Genomic DNA, 27,893 nt, shown 5'->3' with positions numbered 1-27,893 from the left:
GACGCGCGCATGGTGCACGATGACATAGGCAGTGACGCGCGGCTGCGTGCGGCGTCGCAGGATTTTATGATATACGAAATCTTTGTGCGCTATCTGCGTGACGCGCAAATAACGGCCAAGTGGGACGGGCCCTTAAGGTTAAGGATTCGCCGGCACGACCTGTTGCCTCTTTCAGGAAGTTGCAGTATTTAATGCATGACTGTTTCACTCTGACAAATAGGGCTCACAATGGAGCCGTGAGTTCGAATCCCACTCCAGGGGTTCGGCTGTAGAATCTAAATTGGCTCACCACCACAGTAGGTGGGGAATGCTACTCTAATGGGGGTGCTGGGCCTTGGGTGAGAAGTAAAGCCAAGGTCACAAATTATTTTATTATCAGCTGTACAAATCACAAGGTCTCTGGTTTGAAGCATGGAAGTGTTGTAAGGGAAAGGATAGTGAGGGCCAATAACCAGTAAATAGGAATGTGGATTGTATTAATAGTCATAGTGATACAGTGTGGACCTGCTGAGTGACTCCAGCTCTTTTTGTCTCTCTTTGGTATAAACCAGCAACTGCAGTTCTTTGTTTCGGCACTTAAATGTTAAGCTGTTGGTCATTTTGTTTATAGATACAACACGGAAACAGGCCCTTCGGCCCACCGAGTCCCCACCAGCGATCCTCGTACATTAACACTATGCAACCCACACTAGGGACAATTGTTTTTACATTTATACCATGCCTATTAACCTACAAACCTGTACGTTTTTAGAGTTTGGGAGGAAAACAAAGATCTCGAAGAAAACACACGCAGGTCACAGGCAGAACGTACAAACTCCGTACGGACAGCCCCCTTAGTCAGGATCGAACCCGGGTCTCTGGCGCTGGAAGGCAGCCACTCTACCGCTGCGCCACCGTGCTGCCCGGCGCTTTTTCGATCTTTTGCACCACTAGTATTATATGGATTTTCGCACTTCAGATGCTGATCAATTTGCTATGTACCCGATTACTTTTCATATTTTCAGTAAGGCAGCTGCGCGTTTTCATACTTTCTATTCGTTCCGTATTTTTTTCTCTCTTCAGATTACTCCAACAGTGCGAGGGGATTCCGGATTCTTCTCTTGCCATGCGATCAATTCCTACGGCGAGGATAGAGGGCTGATACAGCTTACTGTGCAAGGTAGGATGTAACGTCACCTTGTTCAATGTGCAGGGAGCGCAAGGTCGACTCTGAAGGCCAATCCTCACTGCATGAACATAGAAGGTGTGGTGGAGGAAGAGGCTGAGCAAGCTCGGATGGTATTCCTTGGAGCATAGGAGGATGAGAAGTCATCTTCAACAGGTGGATAAGATTATGAGGGGAATATGTACAGTGGTGGCACAGTCTTTTACCCAGAGTAAGGGAATCAAGAACCAGAGGACATAGGTTTAAGCTGAGAGGGGATAGATTTAATAGGAACTTGAGGGGTAACGTTTTCACACAGAGGGTAGTGGGTACATGGAACGAGCTGCTGGAGGAGGTCGTTGGGGCAAGTACTATGATTATAATATGTAGACTATAACATAAGAAACTGCAGCAACATTTGAAAGACATTTGGACAAGTACATGGATAGGAAAGGTTTAGAGGGACATGGGTCAAACATGGGCAGGTCGGGCTAGTGTAGATGGGGCACCTTGGCCGGCATGGGCAAGCTGGGCCAAAGGGCTTATTTCCGTGCTGGATGACTCTATGACTCTATGATGGGCTGAATCAAATCCATCATAAGTAAGTAAATATCACCAGTTAAATTATATTTCCCAATTGATACTGTGCAACTATATACAGTTGAACAATATTACAGTATCCAATGTCATGTCCAAGTATCCAACGTTATACAACAATTCTGAAGCTTACTTAGCAGGAGAAGGAGTTATAGCTGTTGTTTTATAAGGACATAAGGTCATTAGTGATAGGAGCAGAATCAGGCCATTTGGCCCATCAAGTCCACTCCGCCATTCAATCATGGGTGATCTCTCTCTCCCTCCTAACCCCATTCTCCTGCCTTCACCCCATAACCCCTGACACCCGCACTAATCAAGAATCTATCTGTCTCTGCCTTAAAAATATCCAATATGGACACAGCCTTCTGGGGCAAAGAATTCCACTGATTCGCCATCCTTTTTTTATCATTTTATAATGATATTCACCATCACTTGGAAATGCCAAGGTCACACATCAATAGACTGTTACTTAGCCCTGCATGACAATATATTGAAATGCCCAAGGTTACTCCACAACAGCCAAAGGTTCCCAGCAATATTTTATTCATCATCAAGGTTGTTCTTTGGTATTATGCAGCATTCAGTGGGCGTTAGCAGTGCAGCAGCAACTTTAACTGACACCATTAATGAAAACACTAGTCCCAAGGTGTGGCACAAGAACAAACTGGACGGGGAATCAGTGGGAGGCAAAGAGCTTTGACAACGTGGGAGGTGGTTTTAAGTTGTGCCCGAGAGTGGGGGAGACAGAGACAGAGACAGACAGAGACTGAGACAGGGACAGAGACAGAGACAGAGAGACAGGGACAGAGAGACAGGGACAGGGACAGGGACAGAGACAGGGACAGAGACAGAGACAGAGACAGAGACAGAGACAGAGACAGAGACAGAGACAGAGACAGGGACAGAGACAGGGACAGAGACAGAGACAGAGACAGAGACAGAGACAGAGACAGAGACAGGGACAGGGACAGGGACAGGGACAGGGACAGAGACAGGGACAGAGACAGAGACAGAGACAGAGACAGAGACAGAGACAGAGACAGGGACAGGGACAGGGACAGGGACAGGGACAGAAACAGAAACAGAAACAGACAGAGACTGAGACAGACTGAGACAATGACAGAGACAGGGACAGAGACAGGGACAGAGACAGGGACAGAGACAGAGACAGAGACAGAGACAGAGACAGGGACAGGGACAGGGACAGAGACAGAAACAGAAACAGAAACAGACAGAGACTGAGACAGACTGAGACAATGACAGAGACAGGGACAGAGACAGGGACAGAGACAGGGACAGGGACAGAGACAGAAACAGAGACAGACAGAGACTGAGACAGACTGAGACAGGGACAGAGGCAGGGACAGAGACAGAGACAGAGACAGAGACAGACAGAGACAGAGACTGAGACAGAGACAGAGACAGAGACAGAGAGAGATAGAGACAGACAGAGGCTGAGACTGAGACTGAGACAGGGACAGAGACTGAGAGAGACAGAGATGGAGACGGAGACGGAGACGGAGACGGAGACGGAGACGGGGATGGGGATGGGGATGGGGATGGGGACGGGGACAGGGACAGGGACAGAGACGGAGACAGGCAGACAGACAGACGGACAGACAGACAGACAGGCAGGCAGAAGTAGGGTCTCGACCCAAAATATCACCTATTCCTTGTCTCCAGAAATGTTGTCTGACCAGACTCTCTCAAAATTGGCTCAGTCGCAGGGAGCAAAGGGAACAAAGTTGATGGGATGTGTAGGAAGGACCTGCAGATTCCGGATAAAACCGAAGATAGACGCAAAATGTCTGAGTAACTCAGTGGGACAGGCAGCATCTCTGGAGAGAAGGAATGGGTGACGTTTCGGGTCTTCAGACTGATGTCAGGGGAGAGGAAAATACATAGATGAGAAAGTGCAAGGTGTGAAAAGCAGGTCAAAGGGAATGGAGATCAAGGAACATGTAGAATGGATCATTGTTAGCTGGGAGAAGTTAACAACAACGCAAGCAGAGGCAAAATGTAGGCGGAGACAGTAAGTTTGGTTGGAGAACTGGGAAGGGGGAGGGATGGAGAGAGAAGGTTAAGCAGGAAGTTGGAGAAGTCAATGTTCACTTGAAGGGAGTTTTTGTAACCGGACATCTTCTTCCAGTGAGAGTGCACAGAGCCCAAAACCTGGTTCTCTGGCATTAGGCACAGTAATCAGTTCATACATTCATGAGGAGCAGGAGTAGGCCGTTGCGTCTGCTCCACCATTCATTCATGGCTGCTCTATTTCTCCCCCCTCAACCCCATTCGCCAGCCTTCTTCCTGTAACCTCTGACACCCTTCCACAGAAACATAGAAACATAGAAAATAGGTGCAGGAGTAGGCCATTCGGCCCTTCGAGCCTGCACCGCCATTCAATATGATCATGGCTGATCATCCAACTCAGTATCCTGTACCTGCCTTCTCTCCATACCCCCTGATCCCTTTAGCCACAAGGGCCACATCTAACTCCCTCTTAAATATAGCCAATGAACTGGCCTCAACTACCTTCTGTGGCAGAGAATTCCACAGATTCGCCACTCTCTGTGTGAAAAATGTTTTTCTCATCTCGGTCCTAAAAGATTTCCCCCTTATCCTTAAACTTTTCCCCCTTATCCTTAAACTTTTCCCCCTTATCCTTAAACTTTTCCCCCTTATTCCTAATCAAGAACCTATCAACCTGCCCTTTAAAAATAACCAGTGACTTGGCCTCCACTGCCGTCTCTGGCAACATGTCCCACAGATTCACCACCATATGGCCAAAGAAATTCCATCTCATTTCCATACTAAAGGTAGGTCCTTTTATTCCGAAGCTGTATCCTCTGGTCCTGGACTCTCCCAGAACTGGAAACATGCTCTCCAAATCCACTCCAACTAGGCCTTTCATTATTCGGTAGGTTTAAATTAGATTTCATGCTTCTAAACTCCAGCGAGTACATGCCCAGAGCTATCAAATGACATAAACTTAAATGCGGTGACACGATACTGTGTCTGCAGAAGATATAAACATTGGCAATGAAGCTGATGGCGAGCTCAAAAGATACACTGGCTAATTGGACAGTAAACTGGCAAATTAAATTTAATCCAGATGATAATAATAAGAAACTTGCATTGACCCCAAAGTGCTTCACATAATTACATTCACACACACAGGCAAAGGTGGGTGAAGTGTCTTGCCCAAGGACACACACAGGCAAAGGTGGGTGAAGTGTCTTGCCCAAGGACACAACGACAGTATGCACTCCAAGCAGGATTCGAACCAGCTACCTTCCGGTTGCCAGCCGAACACTTAGCCCATTGTGCCATCTGTCGTTTAGGGCATAGCTATGACACAGGAGACACACTGTAAGTCGGAGGATATTGAGCAAAGTTGAAGAACAAAGGGACCTTACAGTGTGTATCGAAGGTGGACACAAAGTGCTGGAGTAACTCAGCGGGACAGGCAGCATCTCTGGAGAGAAGGAATGGCTGACGTTTCGGGTCGACACCCTTCGAGACCCATCCCTTCTCTCCAGAGATGCTGCCTGTCCCACTGAATTACTCCAGCATTTTGTGTCTACCTTCGATTTAAACCAGCATCTGCAGTTCTTTTTTACAGTGTGTATTCCCAGATCCTTAAGGTCATAAGTGATAGGAGCAGAATTAGGCCATTCGGTCCATTAAGTCTGCTCTGCCATTCAATCATGGCTGATCAATTTCTCCCTCCTAACCCCATTCTCCTGCCTTCTCCCCATAACCCTTGACACCCGTACTAATCAAGAATCTATCTCTGCCTTAAAAAATATCCATTGACTTGGCCTCCACAGCCTTCTGTGGTAAAGAATTCCACAGATTCGTCCACCCTCTGACTAAAGAAATCCCTCCTCATCTCCTTCCTAAAGGAACGTCCTTTAATTCTGAGGCTATGGCCTCTGGTCCTAGACTCTCTCAGGAGTGGAAACATCCTCTCCACATCCACTCTTTCCTGGCCTTTCGCTATTCGGTAAGTTTCAATTCATCCTTCTAAACTCCAGCGGGCACAGGCCCAGTGCTGTCAAACGCTGAAGGCTGAAGGACAGGCTGATAAAGGTGATTTAAGAAAGCAAGTGGAATGAATTCCTTTATTAGCTGAGGCAACACGGAAAAAAGTAATGACACTGGAGGCGGTGCAGAGGAGATTTACGAGGATTGTATTAGGAGTGGAATGTTTTAGCTACGAGGAACAATTAGACAGGTGGGAGATGTTTTCTTTGCATAAAATGGGCTGAATGAGATATAATTGAGGTGCATTAAATTATGAGGCTCCTACATGGGAATATAAGAAGAATCTGTTTTGCAGAATGGTTAGCAATCAAGCAGAATAGATTTAAAGCAATTGATGGTTTAAGGATTTAAGGAAGGTGAGGAAAATAAATCTAATTTAAGGGCCTGTCCCAATTTCACGACCTAATTCACGACCTTTTTTACCCGTGGACATTTTTCATCAGGCTAGAAAAACGCCCCGACCTACTTGATGCCACGAGTACCATCATGGCCTGCTATCACCTACCTATGACCTCCTATGACCTCGTGACGACCATGCAGCGAGTATGTGTCAAGGGCAAACTTGGCAGAGTTCGTGAATTAGGTCGTGAAAGTGGGACAGGCCCTTTAGAGGGTAGTGAGGACTTGGAGGGAGGTGGAGAAGAAACATTCTCACATTTACCATGCACTTGATTGGGACTAACACAGAGAATGGGAGTAGTTCTGTTTCAACAGGCATAGACATAATCGGGCAAATGGCCTCCTTCCACATTATAGCTTTTCGAGGCATAACATCATAGAGTCATACAGCGTGGAAACAGACCCTTCGGCCCGACTTGGCTTACCAACTAACATATCCCATGTACACTAGTCCCACCAGCATGCGTTTGGCTCATACCCCTCTAAGTGGGTGCTGCCTGTGTGGAGTTTGTACGTCCTCCCCGTGACCGCGTGGGTTTTCTCCGAGATCTTCAGTTTCCTCTCACACTCTAAAGGCGTATAGGTTTGTAGGTTAATTGGCTTGGTATCATAGTAAATTATCCCTAGTGTGTGTAGGGAAGTGTTAATATGCAGGGATCGCTGGTTGGAGCGGACTCGTTGGGCCGAAGGGCCTGTTTCCTCACTGTATCTCTAAACTAAACTAAACCTGTCCTATCCATGTAGTTGTCCAAATGTTTCTTAAACGTTGCAATAGTACCTGCCTCAACTACCTCCTCCGGCAGCTGGCCTGGTTTGTAGTTCCCAGCCCTTCTTGAATCGAGGCCCAGCATTTGCCACCCTCCAGCCTTCCGGCACCTCGCCTGTATTTAATGACAGCTCGTAAATCCCGGCAAGGGCCCCCAGTAATTTCCTCCCTAGCTTCCCGCAGTGGCCTCGAATATATCTGATCAGGCCTGTGAGATTTGTCTACCTTTATACTCGTCAGGTCCTTCAGCACCTTTACGAGCGCATTACTGACTGCTTTCAAGACACTTCCAGTGACCTCCTAGTTCCTCAGTCACAGATCCATGTTGATAAGTGACAGGGAAAGAATTGGGCCATTCAGCCCCGTCAAATCTACTCCGCCATCCAATCATGGCTGATCTATCTCTCTCTCCTAACCCCTTTCTCCTGCCTTCTCCCCATAACCCCTTACACCCGTATTAACCAAGAATATATCTATCTCTGGCTTAAAAATTCCATTGACGTGGCCTCCACAGCCTTCTGTGGCAGTGAACTCCACAGATTCACCACCCTGTCTTTCTCCGCGAGAAAGAACATTACAAATGTTCTAATGTTCCACGGGCTGAGGCCATGGTTGGACCTGCACAATGGTATGGAGGTAGAAGTGGATGCCTTTTGTAAAGATGTAAATCCATCACATGGTTAAGTAGGACATCCAGTTTAAAAACAGTCTGATTCATTCTGGGACTGTGGCCAAGATGGAAGGAAAACTTGTAAGCTTTACCATTCATTTCTAGCAAAGATTTGAAGTAAAGAGCTTCCTCCAAGGTCAATGTCTGAATGCAACAAGAAATTGGATGTGAATCAATTGACTTTGGTGAACTTTTCTTCCTGAAATATTTCATCGTGGCATGTTGCAGAGCCTCCAGACCCTCCAGAGATCGAGATACGTGAAGTGAGAGCGCGGAGCATTGCGCTGAGGTGGAGCATGGGCTTTGACGGCAACAGTCCCATCACCGGCTTTGACATTGAATGCAAAAACAAATCAGGTGAGTTCCAGAAACCGAAGAGCTTATGTTCGGGGGCTTCTAGGGGGAGTCACGAGGGACGGTGATGAGGGGATGTGGGCTGCAGAACTCTCCTGGGAATTCCCCCAGAGGATTTTCCTTCCTGTGTCGTTGCTGCCCGAGTCCCTTTCCCTACTCAAATGTGGCAGCAGAACCCTGGTTAATCAACAGGAGCCAGGAAGCCCTCACTCATGTCCCATCCTGTTGGGTAGACGGTACATGGTTGGGAGGGAATGGGTGGAGGGGAGATTGAGAAGTGAATTGGCGAGCGGGATCCAGGGAAGGACAGGTGGCATAGCGGAAGAGTTGCTGCCTCACAGCACCAGGGACCCGAGTTCCATCCTGACCACAGGTGCCGTCTGTACGGAGTTTGTACGTTCTCCCCGTGACCTGCGTGGGCTTTCTCCGGGTGCACCGGTTTCCTCCCACCCTCCAAAGATGTACATGTTTTTAGGCTAATTGCCTTGGTAAAATTGTCAAATTGTGCCGAATGTGTGTAGGATAGAGCTAGTGTACAGGGTGATGGTTGGCCGGTGCAGACTGGGTGTGCCGAAGGGCCTGTTTCCTGCACTGTATTTCGAAACTAAACCAAACTAGACCAGACCCAGGGTTTGGTCTACGAGCATTCCAGCAACCAATTCTGTAGCCAAGATATTTCTTAAGGTCGAGAATTTTATTTTCAGTTAAGCTGTTGGCAGTGAAGGAAAGAGGCAGTTATTTTAGCTTTTCCGGTTCATAGGCAGGTATTTGCTGCCATAACGAGCTAGTTCTTGGTGAAGCGGCTCATTGTGTTATTGTCCCATTTTGCCTCCATCGGTCACATTATTTTTTTTGCATCGAAACACTTCTGTACCTTATGGGCCTGTCTCACTTGGCGATTTTTTAGGCAACTGCCGGCGACTATCATAGTCGATAGCAGATCCCCAAAAAACTGGCGACAACCTACGTCATCCTGGCGACAACCTATGACAGCACCTACGTCAGGAGAAGTCAAGCTACGCTCACTGGCGTCAAACCCACTGTCGCCGAAATTTTTTCAACAGACGATACGACTTTTTGCGCGACTGAGGAGACCACCGGCGAACATGTGGCGACAAACTAGTCGCCTGTAGTTGCCTAAAAAATAGCCTAAGTGGGACAGGCCCATTAGTTTGCAGCAAATGCAAGCTGATAATGGGAATTGCGAATGCAGTGAGGTATGTGGACTTAGGTAATGGATCGGTAGGCCTCAGGTTAAAGGAATGAGAAAGATGGAGTAGGAGATGCCAGGCACTGGAGTCAAATCCACAGCAGCAGGAGAAACAAAAGAAAGGATTGAATTAAAAGAGAGAGGAAATAGAGGAACAACACAATAACGAATCTGTGGAATTCTGCCACAGAAGGCTGTGGAGGCCATCAATGGATTCAATTCTGGACGCAGAATTAAAGGACATTCTTTTAGGAAGGAGATGAAGAGGATTTGTTTTTAGTCAGAAGGTGGTGAATGTGTGGAATTCTTTGCCACAGAAGACTGTGGAGGCAAAATCTGTGGACATATTTAAGGCGGAGATTGATAGATTCTCGATTAGTACGGGTGTCAGAGGTTATGGGGAGAAGGCAGGAGAATGGAGTTGAGAGGGAAAGATAGATCAGCCATGATTGAATGGCGGAGTAGACTTGATGGGCCGAATGGCCTAATTCTGCTCCTATCACTTCTGAATTTAGGAGTAGGAAATTTAGAATTGAGTGTTTTGGCATTTGACAAACCACAAGCTTCACATTGCTGCATTTGTGAATGAGGCTGTACAATCTATGCTCTTTTTATTCTGAGCCAGAAAAGTTGAATGTTATTTGAAATCGCAATTGACACCTCACTAGCTCGAGCTAGATCGATACAAATGCACGCAGGCTCAGTGGTTCAGACTACTTGGCAAGAATCCATTGTCCAGTTGGCACAGGAGGAGCTGAGGGCCAAGGACTGACGGACCCGTTGCGCGTGTTGCGGGCGAACAATGGAAAGCGAGACTCCACGTGACAGCCTCCATGAAACCATCCCAGCAGAGACAGCAGTCTACGACGGAGACGAGACAGAGAGCGACTCGCAGTTCCCCATTCGCCTTCCAGTCAGGGACAAACAGGCTTCAAACCAGCTCCTTGCTAATGCGTGGGCAATATGTAGGTTGGAACTGCAGATGCTGGTTTAAACCGAAGATAGACACAAAAAGCTGGAGTAACTCAGCGGGACAGGCAGCATCTCTGGGGAGAAGGAATGGGTGACGTTTCGGGTCGAGGCACTTGTTCTGAAGAAACGTCACCCATGCCTTCTCTCCAGGGATGCTGCCTGTCCCGCTGAGTTACTCCAGTTTTTTGTGTCTATCCTTGCGAGTGCAAATTGAAAAGCTTCCCAGTTGCCTCTGCCACATCAAGACCAATATATTTTATGTCAAATCAGGGAGGCAAACCAGTAGCTATAGTCATCCGTTCATTGTTTTACATCTGTCACACCATTGCTTGTATTTGTTTAATTTTCCCATGTAAAGTATACCGTGTTATCATTAATTATTCAGTGGGGGGTTTTGTTTAAGGCTGCCAGTGCCCCGAGGCTGTAAATACTCAGTGTCAGTTACATTAACCTTATGAATATTAGAAAACCCATGGGCTATTGTAACAGAAGTCGTGTGTTAGCTTGCTTCAGAAGCGCTGTTTAGCAATTCAGGTATCACACGGTCATTAGAAAATTACATCCTTGCCACAAGTGTGCAACATACTGGTTAATTGGAGCGCGCAACACCAAGTGGCTTCTTCACTCCCCCCCCCCCCCCTCCCCATTTCCATAAATGCATGGTCATATTTGTTTTTGATCATAACGGCAAGGCTAACAGCAGCCCGACAGCAGGTAGCTGTGACTGCAACTCTGCTCTTAGTGGAGACTGTGACAAGGCCCCGACATGCAATGGATGGGAGGAATATTCTTCTCTGCCCACATTGTAATTGTATTCAAACATGTAAGATTATTAAGGGATTGGACACGCTAGAGGCAGGAAACACGTTCCCGATGTTGGGGGAGTCCAGATCCAGGGGCCACAGTTTAAGGACAAGGGGTAGGCCCTATAGAACAGAGACGAGGAAACACTTTTTCATCCCAGAGAGTTGTGAATCTGTGGAATTCTCTGCCTCAGAGGGCAGTGGAGGCCAATTCTCTGAATGCTTTCAAGAGAGAGTTAGATAGAGCTCTTAAAGATAGCGGAGTCAAGGTAGATGGGGAGAAGGCAGGAACGGGGTACTGATTGTAGATGATCAACCATGATCACAGTGAATGGCAGTGCTGGATCGAAGGGCCGAATGGCCTACTCCTGCGCCTATTGTCTATTGTCTATTGTAATGCTCTGAGCCCTTCAGCCTGATTTGAGGCTAAACTACTGGGTTGCCCCAGGCTGGGTCTGGACTTTAAGATTAGACAGGGGTTTTAAACTATATTGGAAGCAAGGAACTGCAGATGCTGGTTTACAACAAAGGACACAGAGTGCTGGAGTAACTCAGCCGGTCAGGCAGCATCTCAGGAGAACATGGATAGTTCATAAGTGGTAGGAGCAGAATTAGGCCATTCAGCCCATCAAGTCTACTCTGCCATTCAATCAATCTTTCCCTCTCAACCCCATTCTCATGCCTTCTCCCCTTAACCCCTGACACCCGTACTAATCAATATAGGTGACGTGTCAGGTCGGGACCTTTCTTCAGACCTTCTTCAGACCTTTCTGAAGAAGGGTCCCGACCCGAAGCATCACCTATCCATGTTCTCCTGAGATGCTGCCTGACCCGTTTAGCAGCTCCAGCACTGTGTGTCCTTTTAAAAAAAAAAAAGGGGTTTAAAATAAGCTCACAATCCAAGCTCTCCTCTTTCCCGCTGTTTGGGTCAGGTTAAGATCAGGAATTTGTTGATGACACCGAGCACAGAAATCATTGGAAGAGCATTCCATTCGCCAGCCTGAATAAATATTTTGATGGGTGCCACAATCCCCAATGATGACACGTTGCGGTAACAATACCCAGTGGTGCTGAAGGGCTTGTGACGGGGTATGTGTTCTGTGTGTTCTGCAGATTCCTGGGATGCTGTGCAAAGGACAAAAGATGTGTCGCCTCAGTTAAACCAGGCCACCATCATTGATCTACATCCATCATCCACCTACAACATTCGCATGTATGCAAAAAACCGCATTGGAAAGAGCGAGGCTAGCAACGAGCTGACCATCACCACGGATGAAGCAGGTAAATGGGCAGAGATCAAGGGTGGGTGGGGGGGGGGGGGGGGGAACCAGCTCTCTGCCGTAGAGTCATAGACTGATACAGTGTGGAAACAGGCTCCTCGGCCCGACTTGCCCACGCCAACCAACACGCCCCATCTACACTAGGCCCACCTGCCTGCGCTTGGTCCATATCCCTCCAAACTTGTCCTATCCATGTAACTCTCCAGCTGTTTCTTAAACCGAGGGATAGTCCCAGCCTCAACTACCTCCTCTGGCAGCCTGTTCCATACACCCACCACCCTTTGTATGAAAAAGTTGCCCCTCAGATTCCTGTTAAATCTTTTCACCTTCACCATGAACCTTTGTCATCTGGTCCTCAATTCCCCTACTCTGTGTAAGAGAATCAGTGCATTTACCTGATCTATTCCCCTCATGATCTTATACACTACTATGAGATCACCCCTCATTCTCCTGCGCTCCAAGGAATAGAGACCCAGCCTACTCAACCTCTCCCTATAGCTCAGACCCTCTCGGCTTGGCAACAACCTCGTGAATCTTCTCTGAATCCTTTCAAGCTTGACAATATCTTTCCTATAACATGGTGCCTGGAACTGAACACATTACCCTAAATGCGGTCTCACCAACATCTTATACAAGCTTTCCTTTCCCCCCAGCTGGGGGTGAAAATCTAGAAATTAAGAACTGCAGATGCTGGTTAATATACAAAAGGACACAAAGGGCTGGAGTAACTCAGCAGGTCATGAATGAATGAATAAGTTTATTGGCCAAGTATATTCACATACAAGGAATTTGCCTTGGTGCTCCACACGCAAGTGACAACATGACATACAGTGACAGTTAGGAATGACACATAAAACATTAAACATTAATAATAAAACATTATCGATTAAACATGTGAATTAAATAAAATACCAGAGCAAAAGGAGACTACAGATTTTTGGTTATTGAGTAGAGCTATTACTTGCCCACACCGGCCAACACGCCCCATCTACATTAGTCCCACCTGTCTGCGATTGACCCATATCCCTCGAAACCTGTCCTATCTAAATGTTGTGATAGTACCTGCCTCAACCACCTCCTCTGGAAGCTCGTTCTATAGACCTAACACCCTTCGTGTGAAAAAAAACAACGAAGGGTCTCAAACCGAAATGTCTGTACGGAGTTTGTACGTTCTCCCCGCGACCTGCGTGAGTTTTCTCCGAGATCTTTGGTTTCCTCCCACACTCCAAAGACGTACAGTAGGTTAATTGGCTTGGTAAATGCAAAATGTAAAAATTGTCCATAGTGGGTATAGGATGGTGTTAATGTGCGGGGATCGCTGGTCGGCGCGGACTCGGTGGGCCGATAGGGCCTGTTTCCACGCTGTATCTCCAAACTAAACTAAACTAAATGAGACTTTAGTTATTTTATTAGAAAAAACATCTCGTTACACAGATCAGTACTGCCCTTAATGATTCCCAGGTCGCTGAAGTCCTTCCACTATTCCACGTTAGGTGCCTGATTGATTGCGAGCGTCTGCCCGCTCAGTATTTTCAATGAAAGTCTTGCTTTCTAATCAATCAAAAGCCAATGTGTCTATCTGATCAGGGTGATTGAAGAGGAATCCAATCACACTGAGCGAGGCTGGGACCGCTGCCAGGTGCAGACCTACAGGCCTCTTCACTGATTAATAACAGAACAGCTCGGCAAGGAGGGTTCTGCGGCCAAATCCTTCGCAGGTCGTAGTGGATTGAAATGCTTCATCTTGCCTCCGCCACCAGATTAGATTTTCTTGAGTATAACATTTGGCCTCGCGGTTCGGCCTGACCTTGAGGCAGTTTAACTTCAACGGACAGCAATGAGTTTGCAAACTTATATTTTTTTAGCAGAAGATGGAGCAGGTGGAGATGGATGGAGGATAGGTAGAGATAGGAAAGCTACAATAGCTATATATATATATATGTGTATATATCCTGTATATCGGCAAGACCAAGCGCAGGCTCGGCGATCGTTTCGCTGAACACCTCCTATCAGTCCGCCTTAACCTACCTGATCTCCCGGTTGCTCAGCACTTTAACTTCCCCCTCCCGTTCCCAATCTGTCCTTTCTGTCCTGGGCCTCCTCCATTGTCAGAGTGAGGTCCAGCTGCAAATTGGAGGAACAGCACCTCATATTTCACTTGGGTAGCTTACACCCCAGCAGAATGAACATTGACTTCTCTAACTTCAAATAGCCCTTGCTTTCTCTCTCTCTCCATCCCCTCCCCCTTCCCAGTTCTCTCGCCAATCTTACTGTCTCTGTCTGCATTCTATCTTTGTCCCGCCTACTCCTCTGACATCAGTCTGAAGAAGGGTCTCAACGTGAAATGTCACCCATTCCTTCTCTCCAGAGATGCTGCCTGTCCCGCTGAGTTTCTCCAGCTTTTTGTGTCTATCTTACATATATATACAAACTGAACTTTTTTTTTGCATTTATTGCCATTGTTCTTTTCCTATCTCTGCCCATCTCCACCTATATACATATATATATATATTTGTTTGTAGGAAGGAACTGCAGATGCTCGTTTAAACTGACGATAGACACAAAAAGCTGGAATAACTCAGCGGGACAGGCAGCATATCTGGAGAGAAGGAATGGGTGACGTTTCGGGTCGAGACGTGTGTGTGTGTAGGAAGGAACACATAAAATGCTGGAGTAACTCAGTGGGTCAGGCAGCATCTCTGGAGAGAAGGAATGTCTGAGGAAGGGTCTCGACCCGAAACGTCACACATTTCCTATATATATATGTATGTGTATATTACATATAAATATATATATATATATATATATGGTTACACCAGCGACCAAGTGGAATTTGAATTCATGCCTCCATTTTAATTTTCCACACCTGTAGGGATGTGTTTTAACTATTGTGAGATCATCACTCATTGGGAATAAATAATTGGTGAGTTTAACCCACTGTCTCTCGTGTAACACGACAGCCTCAGTGATTCATACCGGTCTTCCAACCATGCATTGCATTTAATTTTTCATTTTAAAGAAAAGTCCCAGCATAATATTTTGTAACTGCACATTAATGACTGATAGTCAGTATCAAGCTGACCCAGAACTCATAATGGAAGGAGTTCCACTTGTGCACAGGGCAGAGTTGATGAATTTGTTTAGTAAAGAGCTAGATAAATAAACTGGGGGAAAGTGCGATTCAGCCACGTGTTACCCTGTTCTTTGCTACCTCTGTAAAAACATTGAGATTGGAAGACTATATTCAATGCCGGTATTGAAAACTATGTACAAGGAATTGCTGATGTGAAGCCTGTTTGTATATCCAAGCGTCACATGTGTACTGTGCCTGGATATTTGATTTAGGCGGATAGATTAAATGTATTGTATGTGAGCTCAGTATCACATGAAATGAAGATGAAATTGGTGGGGAACATTTAGTTTCACCCCGGGCCATGATCTCATTGTTCAAAGGCGTGCAACTTCTCAGTTTCATCAACGTGACTAATGTTTCCTCTTTTATATGTCAACCCTTCTCTTTAGCCCCGGATGGTCCACCCGCCGACGTTGTCCTCGAATCTTTGTCTTCTCAGGTTATCCAAGTGACGTGGAAGGTAATTGAATTATTGCTCACTCATCCATAAGAATGGGAAGATCAGACAGCAACATGCCTGGGACCAGAGTTCCTCTGTTCATTATGTTTTCGGAAAACATTGCCCAAGTTTGTTCTTGCTTTTCCATACCTGTAAATATGCTGCAAAAGAACTTTAAAGAATAGCCACAGTTTAGTTTTAGTTTAGGGATACAGAGCGGAAACAGGCCCTTCAGCCACCAAGTCCGTGCCGACCAGCGATCCCCGCACAACAACACTATCCTACACTAGGGCCAGTTTTTATATTTATACCAAGCCAATTAACCTACAAACCTGGGGTGGGAGATTGCAACCTACACGTGGTCCACCCTGTTTCGACAAATGCAATCAACCCGGCGTGCACAATCAAATAAGATCAAATAGAACAAGTTGTCCTACAACATTAGGCTGTGCACGCCATACGCAAGAAGAAGAAGAAGAAGAAGAAGAAGAAGAAGAAGAACCTACAAACCTGTACGTCATTGGAGTGTGGGAGAAAACCGAAGTTCTTGGAGAAAACCTACGCAGGTCACGGGCAGCACGTACACACTCCGTACAGGCAAGCAGCCGCAGTCGGGATCGAACCCGGGTCTGTGGAGCTGTAAGCGCTGTAAGGCAGCAACCCTACCGCTGCGCCACCGTGCCACCCCGTACAGCAACATTACAAGTTTGTTTTTGTTTTGCCATATCTGTAAAGGTGCTGCAAAAGAACTTTGAAGAATATTAACAGTTCTGGTGCATTTATAACAATTAAATGTATTGGCATTCAATAGGCAGATCAAGCAGCAACTATGAAAAGAAAAGCAATTAATGTTCCAGGCCTTGAATCCGACATCGAGATTCCCGACCTGAAACAGAACAGTTTCCCTATTTTTGTGCTTCAGCGATGTCATTCAGAATCACAAATGCACTCTTGCACACCTTCCACCGGTAGTTGCAGAAGTCTGAAACAAAGCTCTCACCTAAATATTTCTTGCCCACTTCATCGCTCGCCAATTGAACAACTTATTCTAGCATGTAAATCTGTACACAGTCTCACTGGGCTTTTCCAAAGACGTACAGGTTTGTTGGTCAATTGGCTTGGTATAAATGTAAATTGACCCTAGTGTGTGTAGGATAGTGTTAGTGTGCAGGGACTGCTGGTCGGCGCGGACCCGATGGGCCGAATGGCCTGTTTCTTCACTGTATCTCGAAACTAAACTAAACTAAACTAAACTAAACTATGCACAGGTGCTGACTGACCTGTTGAGTGTTGAAAGCCATTTCGGGATTTTTCTCAGATTTCCAGTTTCTGCAGTTGTGCAGATATTCAACATCTCTGTCAAAGACTGTGGATATGGCGGGTCACCAATTTCAGTGCAAACTGAATTTAAATTTTTTTTTTTCAAAGATGTCATTCTTCCATTTTCCTTTTACACATGGCCGTTACTGGAAATGACATTTATTGCCATCAAAAATTGTCCTTGAGAAGGTGGTGATGAATGACCTTGAACGACTGTAGTCCAAATGGTCATAGTGCTTCCACTGTGATAGAACCGGCAGCAATGAAGAAACAACAATTTAGTTCCAAGATAACATCTTGTGAAAATAGCCTAGAATCATACAGCCATACATCATGGAAACAGACCCTTCGGCCCAACATCCATGCCGGGCAAGATCACCCATCAATGTTAGTCCCACCTGCCCGTGTTTGGCCCATATCCCTCTAAATGTGTCCTATCTATGTACTTGTCCAAATGTCTTCAAAATGTTGTTAAAGTAGTTACTTGAACTACCTCCTCTGGCAGCTCGTTCCATATACCCACCAACTCTGTGTGAAAAAGTTGCCCCTCAGTTTCCTATTAAATCTTTCCCCTCTTACCTTAAACCTATGTCCTCTGGTTCTTGATTCCCTGACTCTGAGTAAAAGACTGCGCATTCGTCCAATCTATTCCCCTCATGATTCCTATCTATTCCCCTCATGCGCCCCAAGGAATAAACTCCTACTGTCCAGTCTCGCCCTATAGCTCAGGCCCTCGAGTCCTGGCAACATCCTCATAAATGTTCTCTGCAGAGAAACATGCACATGGTGGTTGTTTAGTGCAACTGCTACCTCTGTCTTTAGGTAATAGAGGACATTCACTCTGTTCATCTTGGGGGGAATTTGGTGCCCAGTATATGATCTACTTGGTATGTTGGAAGAAGGAACTGCAGGTGCTGGTTTGAACCAAAGATAGACACAAAAAGCTGGAGTAACTCAGCAGGACAGGCAGCATCTCTAGAGAGAAGGAATGGGTGTTAAGGGTCTCGACCAGTGATTCTCTCCAGAGATGCTGCCTGGCCCGCTGAGTTACTCCAGCTTTTTGTATCTATCTATGATTTACTTGGTGGTGGTGCTGCTTGTTCTCATCATCATATATCAAATCGAGTGGTGCTGTGTTTTGTTTCAATAGGCATTTAATTTCTGAAATTGTGCAAGGGCATTTCTTCTATTATGTCACACTAGACGTACCTAACATCGCTCTGATGGTGACAATCGTATCTCTGGGGCAGTAGGTTGTGTGTTCACTCCAAAGCCTGGATCACAAGTCTCCGTGTTCACTACAAAGTCACACTTAAGCACTGGTGTAGTGACTGTCATTTGACGGAGATACAAAGCTAAGTCCTACTTTCCCCCTCGATTAGATAAAGGGATATAAGTAATTCTTCTTGATGTTTGAAGCAGCGTTTTACCCTTCAAAGTATATCTCTGAAAACAGATGCCAGTCGGATTATCCATATGTTTCGTTCGCTCGTATGTGGCAACGTTCCGGTGGCGGTGGCCCGGCTTCGGGGTTTCGGGGCTGCGGCGGCGTTCCGGCGGCGGCGACCTGAATTCGGGGCTCGGCCGCGGGCCCAGTGGACGACATCGTCGGGAGCTCGCAGGTCACAGGTTGGTGACTTGTTTTTCCGGAGCTCCCGCAACTACAGCTGCGTCCGCTGGACTGGAGGGCGGCAGCTTCGGCAGCTTCGACCGCACCGGGCCGCGGAGCTTGAACCGGCCCATTCACGGAGCACGGTTGAGCCGCGGGACTTACTCACCATCATCCGGTGGGGTCACAACATCGGAAGCCTGGATCGCCTCAGCGCAGAGGGAGAACAAGGAGGGAAGAGACAAGGACTTTAAGACTTTTGCCTCCATCACAGTTGAGGAGTTGCCTGGTGAACTCACTGTGGTGGATGTTAATTTGTGTTTATTTTATGTTTTGTTATTTATTATTATATGTATGACTGCAGGCAATGTAATTTCGTTCAGACCGAAAGGTCTGAATGACAATAAAGGAATCCAATCCAATCCAATGTCAGATGACGAATACTTCGCTGTTGGCTTCCGTCGTTGTCCAGCATGTTGACAGAATTGGTCGCCCGACACGTCACAGAGTGCATCGTGTCATTGTTTCCATTGATCGCCACAAAGAGGCTTGTGTCATGATCCCCATCCATATGGTGCTGAAGATAGACACAAAGTGCTGGAGTAACTCAGTGAGCCAGGCGGCATCCCTGGAGTAAAATTGGATGAGTGACGTTTCGGGTTCGGGACCCTTCTTCAGGCTGAATGTAGAGGTGGGGGTGGGAGTGTGGATACTGGAGGTGAGTAAAGGCCAGAACAAGTCAGCGCCGGCAGCAGATGACCTCAGGAAGGGTGGAGCCCACAATGGCCCATTGTTGGCTGGGGAAGGTGTGCTAACGAGAGGGATACGAGGATGTGATAATATATACAGACCACCAGGTATTGACGGTGACTTTCCTCTTTGGAATCTGTAGTTCCTTTCCACGCATCCACGTGCTGTTTGTGGGAGTTGTACAGTATATGCAATCTTTTGAGACACCTTTGACACATTTAACGAGCGGCACGGTGGCGCAGCGCTACAGTTGCGGCCTTACAGTGCTTGCAACGCCACAGACCCGGGTTCAATCCCGACTACGGGTGCTGTCTGTACGGAGTTTGTACGTTCTCCCCGTGACCTGCGTGGTTTTTCTCAGAGATCTTCGGTTGCTTCCCACATTCCAAAGACATACGAGGTTTGTAGTTTAATTGGCTTGGTAAATGTAACGATTGTCCCTAGTGTGTGTGTGTGTGTGTGTGTGTAGGATAGTGTTAATGTGCGGGGATTACTCGTGGGCGCGGACCCGGTGGGCTGAAGGGCCGGTTTCCACACTGTATCTCTAAACTAAACTAAACTAAAAAAAGACAACAATTACTCCTGTGCATTAATCAAAAGGCAAAAGATGCTGAATTCTGAGCAGAAGCTGTGTGAAATGCTCGGCAGGTCAGCCATGTAAAGCACTCCATTGGACGTGAAGAGCTGAGGGATCGTGAATAAAGTACTTTTTCACCTCGTTTAGAAGTGCCTGATAATGACACTGGGGGCTTTCCTGAAATAAACACTGAACTCGGCAACTGGGAATAGACTTCAAACGGGGCCTTGCAAACGTTATTATTTTCATTATAAGCTCACAAATGCTTGTCGCTCAGAAACAAAAAAAAGATTTATATCCCCCCTTCCCCCTCCCCCCCTGAGTGGGAACAGAAAAATTAACAATGTCGAATGAGAACATGACTATTGATGAAGAATCTGTTTGGAGATTTAGTGATACCCACGTTTTAATCATGGGATATTTATTCCAGCTTAGGACACTAGCTCAATTGTTTGATTTGAACAGATGTGTTTTCCTGACAACCTCTCTTCATAAGATCATAAGAACATAAGTGATCGGAGCAGAATTATGCCATTCGGCCCATCAAGTCTACTCAGCCATTCAATTGTGGCTGATCTATCTCTCCCTCCTAACCCCCATTCTCTGCATTCTCCTCATAACCTCTGACCCCTGTAATAATCAAGAATCTATCTCTGCGCGAAAATATATCCACTGACAGCCTCCGCAGCCTTCCGAGGCAAAGAATTCCACAGATTCACCACCCTCTGACTAAATAAATTCCTCCTCATCTCCTTCCTAAATGAACGTCCTTTAATTCTGTGGCTATGACCTCTAGTCCTAGACTCTCCCACTAATGGAAACATCCGCTCCACATCCACTCTATCCAAGCCTTTCACTATTCTGAACGCTTCCGTTTCTTGTTGTTTATCCTCTTCTTTATCTCTCACATTTAATACAATTGAATAATTGTATATTCAAACCATCCCTCCAACACCATGTATTTATCTAGTATGTGTGAGTGCATGTATGTGTTTATGTGTAGGTATACAGTGCAGAAATAGGCCCTTTAGCCCACCGAACCCGTGCCGACCAACAGTAATCCCCTACACTAGCACTATCCTATACACAATTTTGTACTGAAGCCAATTAACCTACAAACCTGCACGTCTTTGGAGTGTGGGTGTAACCGGAGCAACCGGAGAAATCCCTTGTAGTCACGGGGAGAAGGTGCAAACTCCGTAAAAACAGCACCCGTAGTCAGGATCGAACCCGGGACTGTGGCGCCACTGTGCCGCCGACTTGAATCACAGCTTGAATGACTTGAATCACAATTCTCTACCTGTTCTCTTTCCCTTCCCCCACCATCTGCTCAGGCTCCGAAAAAGCACTTGCAGAACGGATTGATCCGTGGTTATCAGATTGGTTATCGGGAGTACAGCACTGGCGGGAACTACCAGTTCAACATCATCAGCATGGAGACCACAGGAGACAGTGAACTCTACACCCTGGACAACCTGAAGAAGTTCACCCAGTATGGAGTGGTTGTTCAGGCCTGCAATCGAGCCGGCACCGGGCCATCCTCTCAGGAGATCATCGCCATCACAATGGAAGATGGTAGGTTCAACGTGAGCAACAGGTTCTGGATAGGACACAGAGTGGTGGAGTAATGCCCCTGTCCCACTTAGGAAACCTGAATGGAAACCTCTGGAGACTTTGCGCCCCACCGAAGGTTTCCGTGCGGTTCCTGGAGGTTTATGTCAGTCGCCCTAATGGTCGAAAGTGGTTTCCGCTTCTTCTATGTTCCGTCGATTATTTCAAAAAATTCAAAACCGGCCGCGACTAAAAATAGGTTGCAGTTTTAAAAATCGGTAATTTTTTAGTCGAAGCCGGTTGCGATGCTAGTTGAAGGTGGTTGCCGGAGATTGCAGGTGGTTGCCGGAGGTTGCAGGTAGTGGAAGGTAAGACCTTCCACTACCTGCAACCACCTTCAACTAGCATCGCAACCGGGGCATCAGGTAAGACGGGACTTTTTTTCCAGCATGACAATAAATGTCCACGAGTAAAAAGATAGTTGGGAGGAGAAAAATTGCAACATTTAATGCCCCGAGTACCTACGGCTGACATAACGAGCCGCTACGATATACCTACGGACCTGTTACGAACATTCTCCGAGTTTGAAAAGGGGAAAACTCGGGAGAATTTGTGAGCAGCTCGGGAAAGTGGGACAGCCCCTTAAGGCAGCAACTCGACCGGTGTGCCACCCCTTCCATATTGATTTTCTTCAGTTCTATACTTCGAACCTTACTTCTGCTCTGCATGTGATTCCCTTTCCGTTTTCAACCCATTGTAACTTTGCAGGCTTTCTCACACCTTCTGGCACCCCATTTCTTTGCCTCCCTCTCTCCATAATGTCCCCCTTATACAGAGCTTACAAGGACAAGGCAAGGAATGTTGAAGTGTGGGGAGTGTGGGGAGGGAATAAGGTGGTGGGGTTGGTTTATACCTGCTCTCACGGACATGGTGTGTTAAATGTGGTTTGAAGCAAGATGCATCCTCTCGGTGGGAATGTGATAGAATCCACACGTTAGATAGAGTCCGCAGAGAGATGGAGATAAGATGTTTCAGCCCACCTACAGTGCCCTCTGGTGTCAGGGATAGGCAACAGTCGAACACAAACTGCTTCTGCTTAAATAAGAAATAATACACAAATAACAAATCATTTTATTCTTCATGCAACAAGTAGCATTGTAGTTTAGTTTAGTTTAGAGATACAGCGCGGAGACAGGCCCTTCGGTCCACCAAGCCCGTGCTGACCAGCGATCCCGCACTTTAACGCGACCTGCATATAGCAGGGACAATTTTACATTCAGACCAAGTCAATTAACCTACAAACTCTGTGCGCCTTTGGAGTGTGGGAGGAAACCGAAGATCACGGAGAAAACCCACGCAGGTCACGGAGAGAACGTACAAACTCTGTACAGACAGCACCCACGGTGGCGCAGCGGTACAGTTGCTGCCTTGCAGCGCCGGAGACCCGGGTTCGATCCAGACTACGGATGTTGTCTGTACGGAGTTTGTACGTTCTCCCCGTGACCTGCGTGGGTTTTCTCCGAGATTTTCGGTTTTCTCCGAGATTTTCGGTTTTCTCCCACACTGCAAAGACGTACAGGTTAGTACCTCTAAAGTTAAAAGCTAAAAAGTAAAACTCAGTAATGACAAACATGAAACCAATGCAGTTCAGATTTACAATGCTGACTTGTTCATGCCTGAATGTGATTTCACAGTATTATTAACTGCCCTGTAAAATAATCAAACAAGGCACTCAGTTCTGGCGCATTTACAGATGGGGAAGAAATGCTGTCCCAACCAACTCAGTTCAGTTCAGTTTCAGTATAGTTTATTGTCACATGTAGTGAGGTACAGTGAAAAGCAATAGGCCTCAGCTTTGTGTCGTAGCTCCCATTTTCGGGATGTTTTAAGTCCACACAGGATTTCTCACTCACTTGTTTTCTTCTTCACGGCAGTTCCCAGCCGACCACCGGACAACGTCCAAGCCACCGCCATCTCTCCGGAGGTCATCTCACTCTCCTGGTCAATGCCGCCAAAGGAGGCACTCAATGGGATTCTAAAGGGATACCGGGTTATTTACTGGGCCAACCTGCCGGACGGAGGTAAGTACGCCAAAGGCCGCGGATCGGGTTTACACCTCCTCCTAGCCATAGACAGAATTGAGTAAGCTCGCTGGGTTCTCCTCATCACCAGTCTATAGAGAGATGAGTGGGAAGGGAGACCCAAGATGGGATCTGAGAACGTAAGAGGCAGGAGTTGGACTATTGGCACCTTGAGTTCACGCTGCTATTGAATAATATCATTTCTGATCCAATTTCAGCATCAACACCACTTTTCCACAACACCACTTCATCACCACATCACTATCTCATTCCACTCAATAAGAACAATGACTGGTACCCCTCACCCTCAGACCTGTGGGCCAAACATATCAAAAGAGCTGAGTTCTGGAAATTAAGTGAGAGGGACTGCCCTTAATCTCCAGTCAGCGTCTGATTGAGTGGCATCAAATTTGACCTGGTAAAACTAAACGGAATATCTTTCAATGGTTGGAGTATACTGTGTGCAAAGAAAATGGTTGTGTTTGTTGGAAGTCAATGACAGCAGCCCAAGGATGTGCCCATGGAAGGTCTTCATGATAGTGTCCAAGGCACAACCATCTTCAATGGCTTCATCAATGACCTCCCTTCCGCCCTGTGTTGATTAATGAAGATTAAACTTGATGTCTCTAATTTAAATAACCTTTGCATTCCCTCCAACTCCCCCCCGCCTACCTCCCCCCCCCCCCCCCCCACCTACCCCCCCCCCCCCCCCCCCCACCTCACTCTAGTCATCCCACTGTCCGCATCCTTGTATCCCTTCATTATCACCTCTTCCCCAACCAACAATAGGCCATTATGGGCTCCACCCTTCCTTAGTCAACTATTACCAAGCCAAGGTAGACAAGGTCAGTCTGAAGAAGGGTTTCAACCCGAAACGTTGCCTATTTCCTTCACTCCATAGATGCTGCCTCACCCGCTGAGTTTCTCCAGCATTTTTTGTCTACCTTTGATTTTCCAGCATCTGCAGTTCCTTCTTAAACAATATTACCAAGCCAATCCTTGGTCAACCATGCTCAGTTCTGGCCTTTTCCTGCCTCCAGTTCCCTCCCCTCTAATTGCAGTCTAAAGGGGGGGACCCGGCCCGAAACGTCACCTGTCCTTTTTCTCCAAGGATGCTGCCTGACCCGCCGAGTTGCTCCACTTTGGTGTCTATACTCAGTGTTCTCGTTCCTCTTGTTTGTTTCTCATCAGAGCTTGGAGAGATTAAAAATGTCACAACCACCCAGGTTACTCTGGAATTGGATGGACTTGAGAAGTATACCAACTACAGCATCCAAGTGCTGGCCTTCACTCAGGCAGGTGATGGAGTCCGAAGCGAACAGATCTTCACACGTACCAAGGAGGATGGTAGGTCAATAATAACGTTCCCATTGACCAATTGCCAATTCCTTTCTCTTTTATTGTGACAATTTGTCATCCAGGGAACATTTTTCCTGCTTTCCCACCATGTCTACATTCCACGGGCTATAACAGGCATTCACTTGCTTTCCCCCAAGCTGCCAATAGATAGCACTTAGCAACAGTCCAAGCCCACCAAATATCCACAGTGGCGCAGCAGTAGAGTTGCTGCCTTACAGCGCGTGCAGCATCTGAGACTCGGGTTCGATCCCAACTATGGGTGCTGTCCGTATGGAGTTTGTATGTGCTCCTCGTGACCGCGTGGGTTTTCTCCAAGATCTTCGGTTTCCTCCCACACTCCAAAGGCGTACAGGTTTGCAGGTTAATTGGCTTGGTGTAGTGTAAAAATAGTCTCTGGTTTGTGTAGGGTAGTGTTAATGTGCGGGGATCGCTGGTCAGTGTGGACTCGGTGGACTGAAGAGCCTGTTTCTGCGCTGTATCTCTAAACTAAAGTGCCCTCAATAAACTCTGCTTCGAAAATAAAGTTCTATTTGACTTTAGTTTAGTTTAGTTTAGAGATACTGCGTGGAAACAGGCCCTTCGGCCCACTGAGTCAGCACTGACCAGTGATCACCCATTCGCTAGATCTATCCTAGACACTAGGGACAATTTACAGAAGCCAATGAACTTACAAACCTGCACGTCTTTGGTGTGTGAGAGGAAACCGGAGCACCCGGAGAAAACCCACGCGGTCACGGGGCGAACGTACAAACTCCGTACGGACAGTACCATGGTCAGGTTCGATCTCGTGTCTCTGGCGCTGTAAGGCAGCAACTCTACCGCTGGGCCACTGTGCTGCCCTAAACTTTGATGAACCTAGACTTTAATTCCAGAAGAGGATTCACTGAGCTTATATTTTACTGCAATGCACCCAGAGAAGAATGAATTTCAGACCCATTCCCTGAATAGCTTTCCTCCTATCACCCATGGTCGAAGGCAACTGCAGCGCCTCCTTCTGACTGGGATCGCAAAAGCCAGTCTGTCAGCGAGCGAGATTTAGTTTAGTTTCGAGATACAACGCGGAAACAGGCCCTTCAGCCCAGCCGGTCCGTGCCGACCAGCAATCCCCGCACACTAACACAATCCTACATACACAACATTTACAATTTTACTAACCCAATTTGGAGCGTGGGATGAAACCGGAGCACTCGGAGAAAACCCACGCAGTTTCAGGTGGAGAACGTACAAACTCCGTGCAGACAGCATCCCTGGTCAGGGTTGAACCCGGGTCTCCGGCGCTGTAAGGCAGCAACTCCACCTCTGCGCCACTGTGCCTCTCTATCTCTGAACTTTGTGGACAGTGTAAATCATTTCACACAGGCACGGAACCACTGACACTGAGTGCTGTAAAAAAAGCTTGATCTTTCTTTCCCTTTGATTTCGCATTGCATGCGTTAAAAAAAATCTCTACGCAGCCACATTGGGTGCTTTGAATTACAGCATGACTGATGCGGTGAAAGCCTTTTAAACCCGCCTCTGTATTTCCATTCGGCAGAGAGTAAGACTTTTTTTTGGGGGTGGATGGGGGGGAAGAAAAACAAAATCAGCTGAAACAGAGACTGCTGGTGATAAATAAGTTATAAAACAAGCAAAGGCCTCAACATCCAGCTATGCTGGGGATCGATTGTGAATTAATACGTGGGACTGCCATACACTGTTTGAGTCAGCATAGCGGCTGCTTAAAGCTCCTGGGACAATCCCTGTGGGGCTAGGATTGATCGGCAGTGTATTTCTTCATCAGATTGTTTAATCAATTTCTCCCTCCTGGTTTGGAAGGGCTGAAATAAATAATTTTCACACAATTGTTTGTCAAATTGTAGCTGAGTTGCATTTGGCCCCGGTAGGCGTTTGGAAAACCGCGAGCAATGCTTCCCGTTGCGACAGATAGACTGGTAGGGCACGGTAGCGCAAGCGGTAGAGTTGCTGCCCCCCAGCGCCAGGGGCCCGGGTTCGATTCCCACGCCGGGTGCTGTCTGTACAAAAGGTTTGTATGTTCCCCCTGTGTCCGTGTGGGTTTTCCCCGGGTGCTCCGGTCTCCTCCCACATCCCAAAGACGTGCAGGTTCGTAGGTCAAGTGGCTTCTGTCAGTTGTCCCCAGTGTGTAGGATAGAACAAGTGTGAACGGGTGATCACTAGTCGGCACAGACTCGGTGAGCTGAAGGGTTTCCTCTGGGTGCTCTGGTTTCCTCCCACATCCCAAAGACGTGTGGGTTTACAGGTTAATCGGCCCTCCGTGAATTGCCCCCGACAGTGAGTAGGAAGAGTGAATGAGAAAGTGTGATGACGTAGAACTAGTGTGAATGTCTGATTGATAGTCAGTGTGGACTCAATGGGCCAAAGGGCCTGCTTCCACGCTGTATCTTTAAACTAGAGATGCAGCAAAACCTAGAGATGCAGCAAGCTAAGCAGGCTCGCCAGTGTGATCGTGGGTAAATGCAGCTACATTGGGAACGCTGGTTCCTTTCCCAGTCTGTACTGTCAGTTCATTTCAACCGGCATAGCAGAGTGGTGCAAAAAATATTCTCTGTGGTCTTCCTAAAGGTTGGGAAGAAGCATATCAGGCAGGGTTTCTGCCTAGCGCCACCAGTGGGAGACTTGCGTTATAATGGCCAAATGTAAGGGGGCTTACTTTAGACTTTAGCCTTGTGAGAAACAGCATGGAAACAGGCCCTTCAGCCCACTGAGTCCGCACTGACCAGTGATCACCCCGTTTGCTGGCACTATCCCACGCACTAGGGGAAATGTTACAAATTACAGAAGCCGATTAACCTACGAACCCGTACGTCTTTGGAA

General features: G+C 47.0%; 1 protein-coding gene across 2 annotated transcripts in view; it reads left to right on the top strand.

Moving 5' to 3' along the window:
* dscam (DS cell adhesion molecule) overlaps nucleotides 1–27,893 on the top strand; it is a 220,777-nt gene that overhangs the window by 99,947 nt on the left and 92,937 nt on the right. For both annotated transcript variants that reach the window (XM_033032509.1, XM_033032510.1), the window contains 7 exons: nucleotides 1,063–1,159; nucleotides 7,852–7,980; nucleotides 12,076–12,243; nucleotides 15,765–15,835; nucleotides 21,405–21,645; nucleotides 23,556–23,702; nucleotides 24,894–25,049. In XM_033032509.1, coding sequence (XP_032888400.1) covers nucleotides 1,063–1,159; nucleotides 7,852–7,980; nucleotides 12,076–12,243; nucleotides 15,765–15,835; nucleotides 21,405–21,645; nucleotides 23,556–23,702; nucleotides 24,894–25,049 — 1,009 coding nt within the window. The remainder of the gene's footprint in view (nucleotides 1–1,062; nucleotides 1,160–7,851; nucleotides 7,981–12,075; nucleotides 12,244–15,764; nucleotides 15,836–21,404; nucleotides 21,646–23,555; nucleotides 23,703–24,893; nucleotides 25,050–27,893) is intronic.

Source organism: Amblyraja radiata, chromosome 14, assembly GCF_010909765.2.
Source record: "Amblyraja radiata isolate CabotCenter1 chromosome 14, sAmbRad1.1.pri, whole genome shotgun sequence".
NCBI lineage: Eukaryota > Metazoa > Chordata > Chondrichthyes > Rajiformes > Rajidae > Amblyraja > Amblyraja radiata.
Note: the sequence above shows the minus strand (reverse complement) of the source record. Positions and strands in the feature narration are given on the sequence as shown.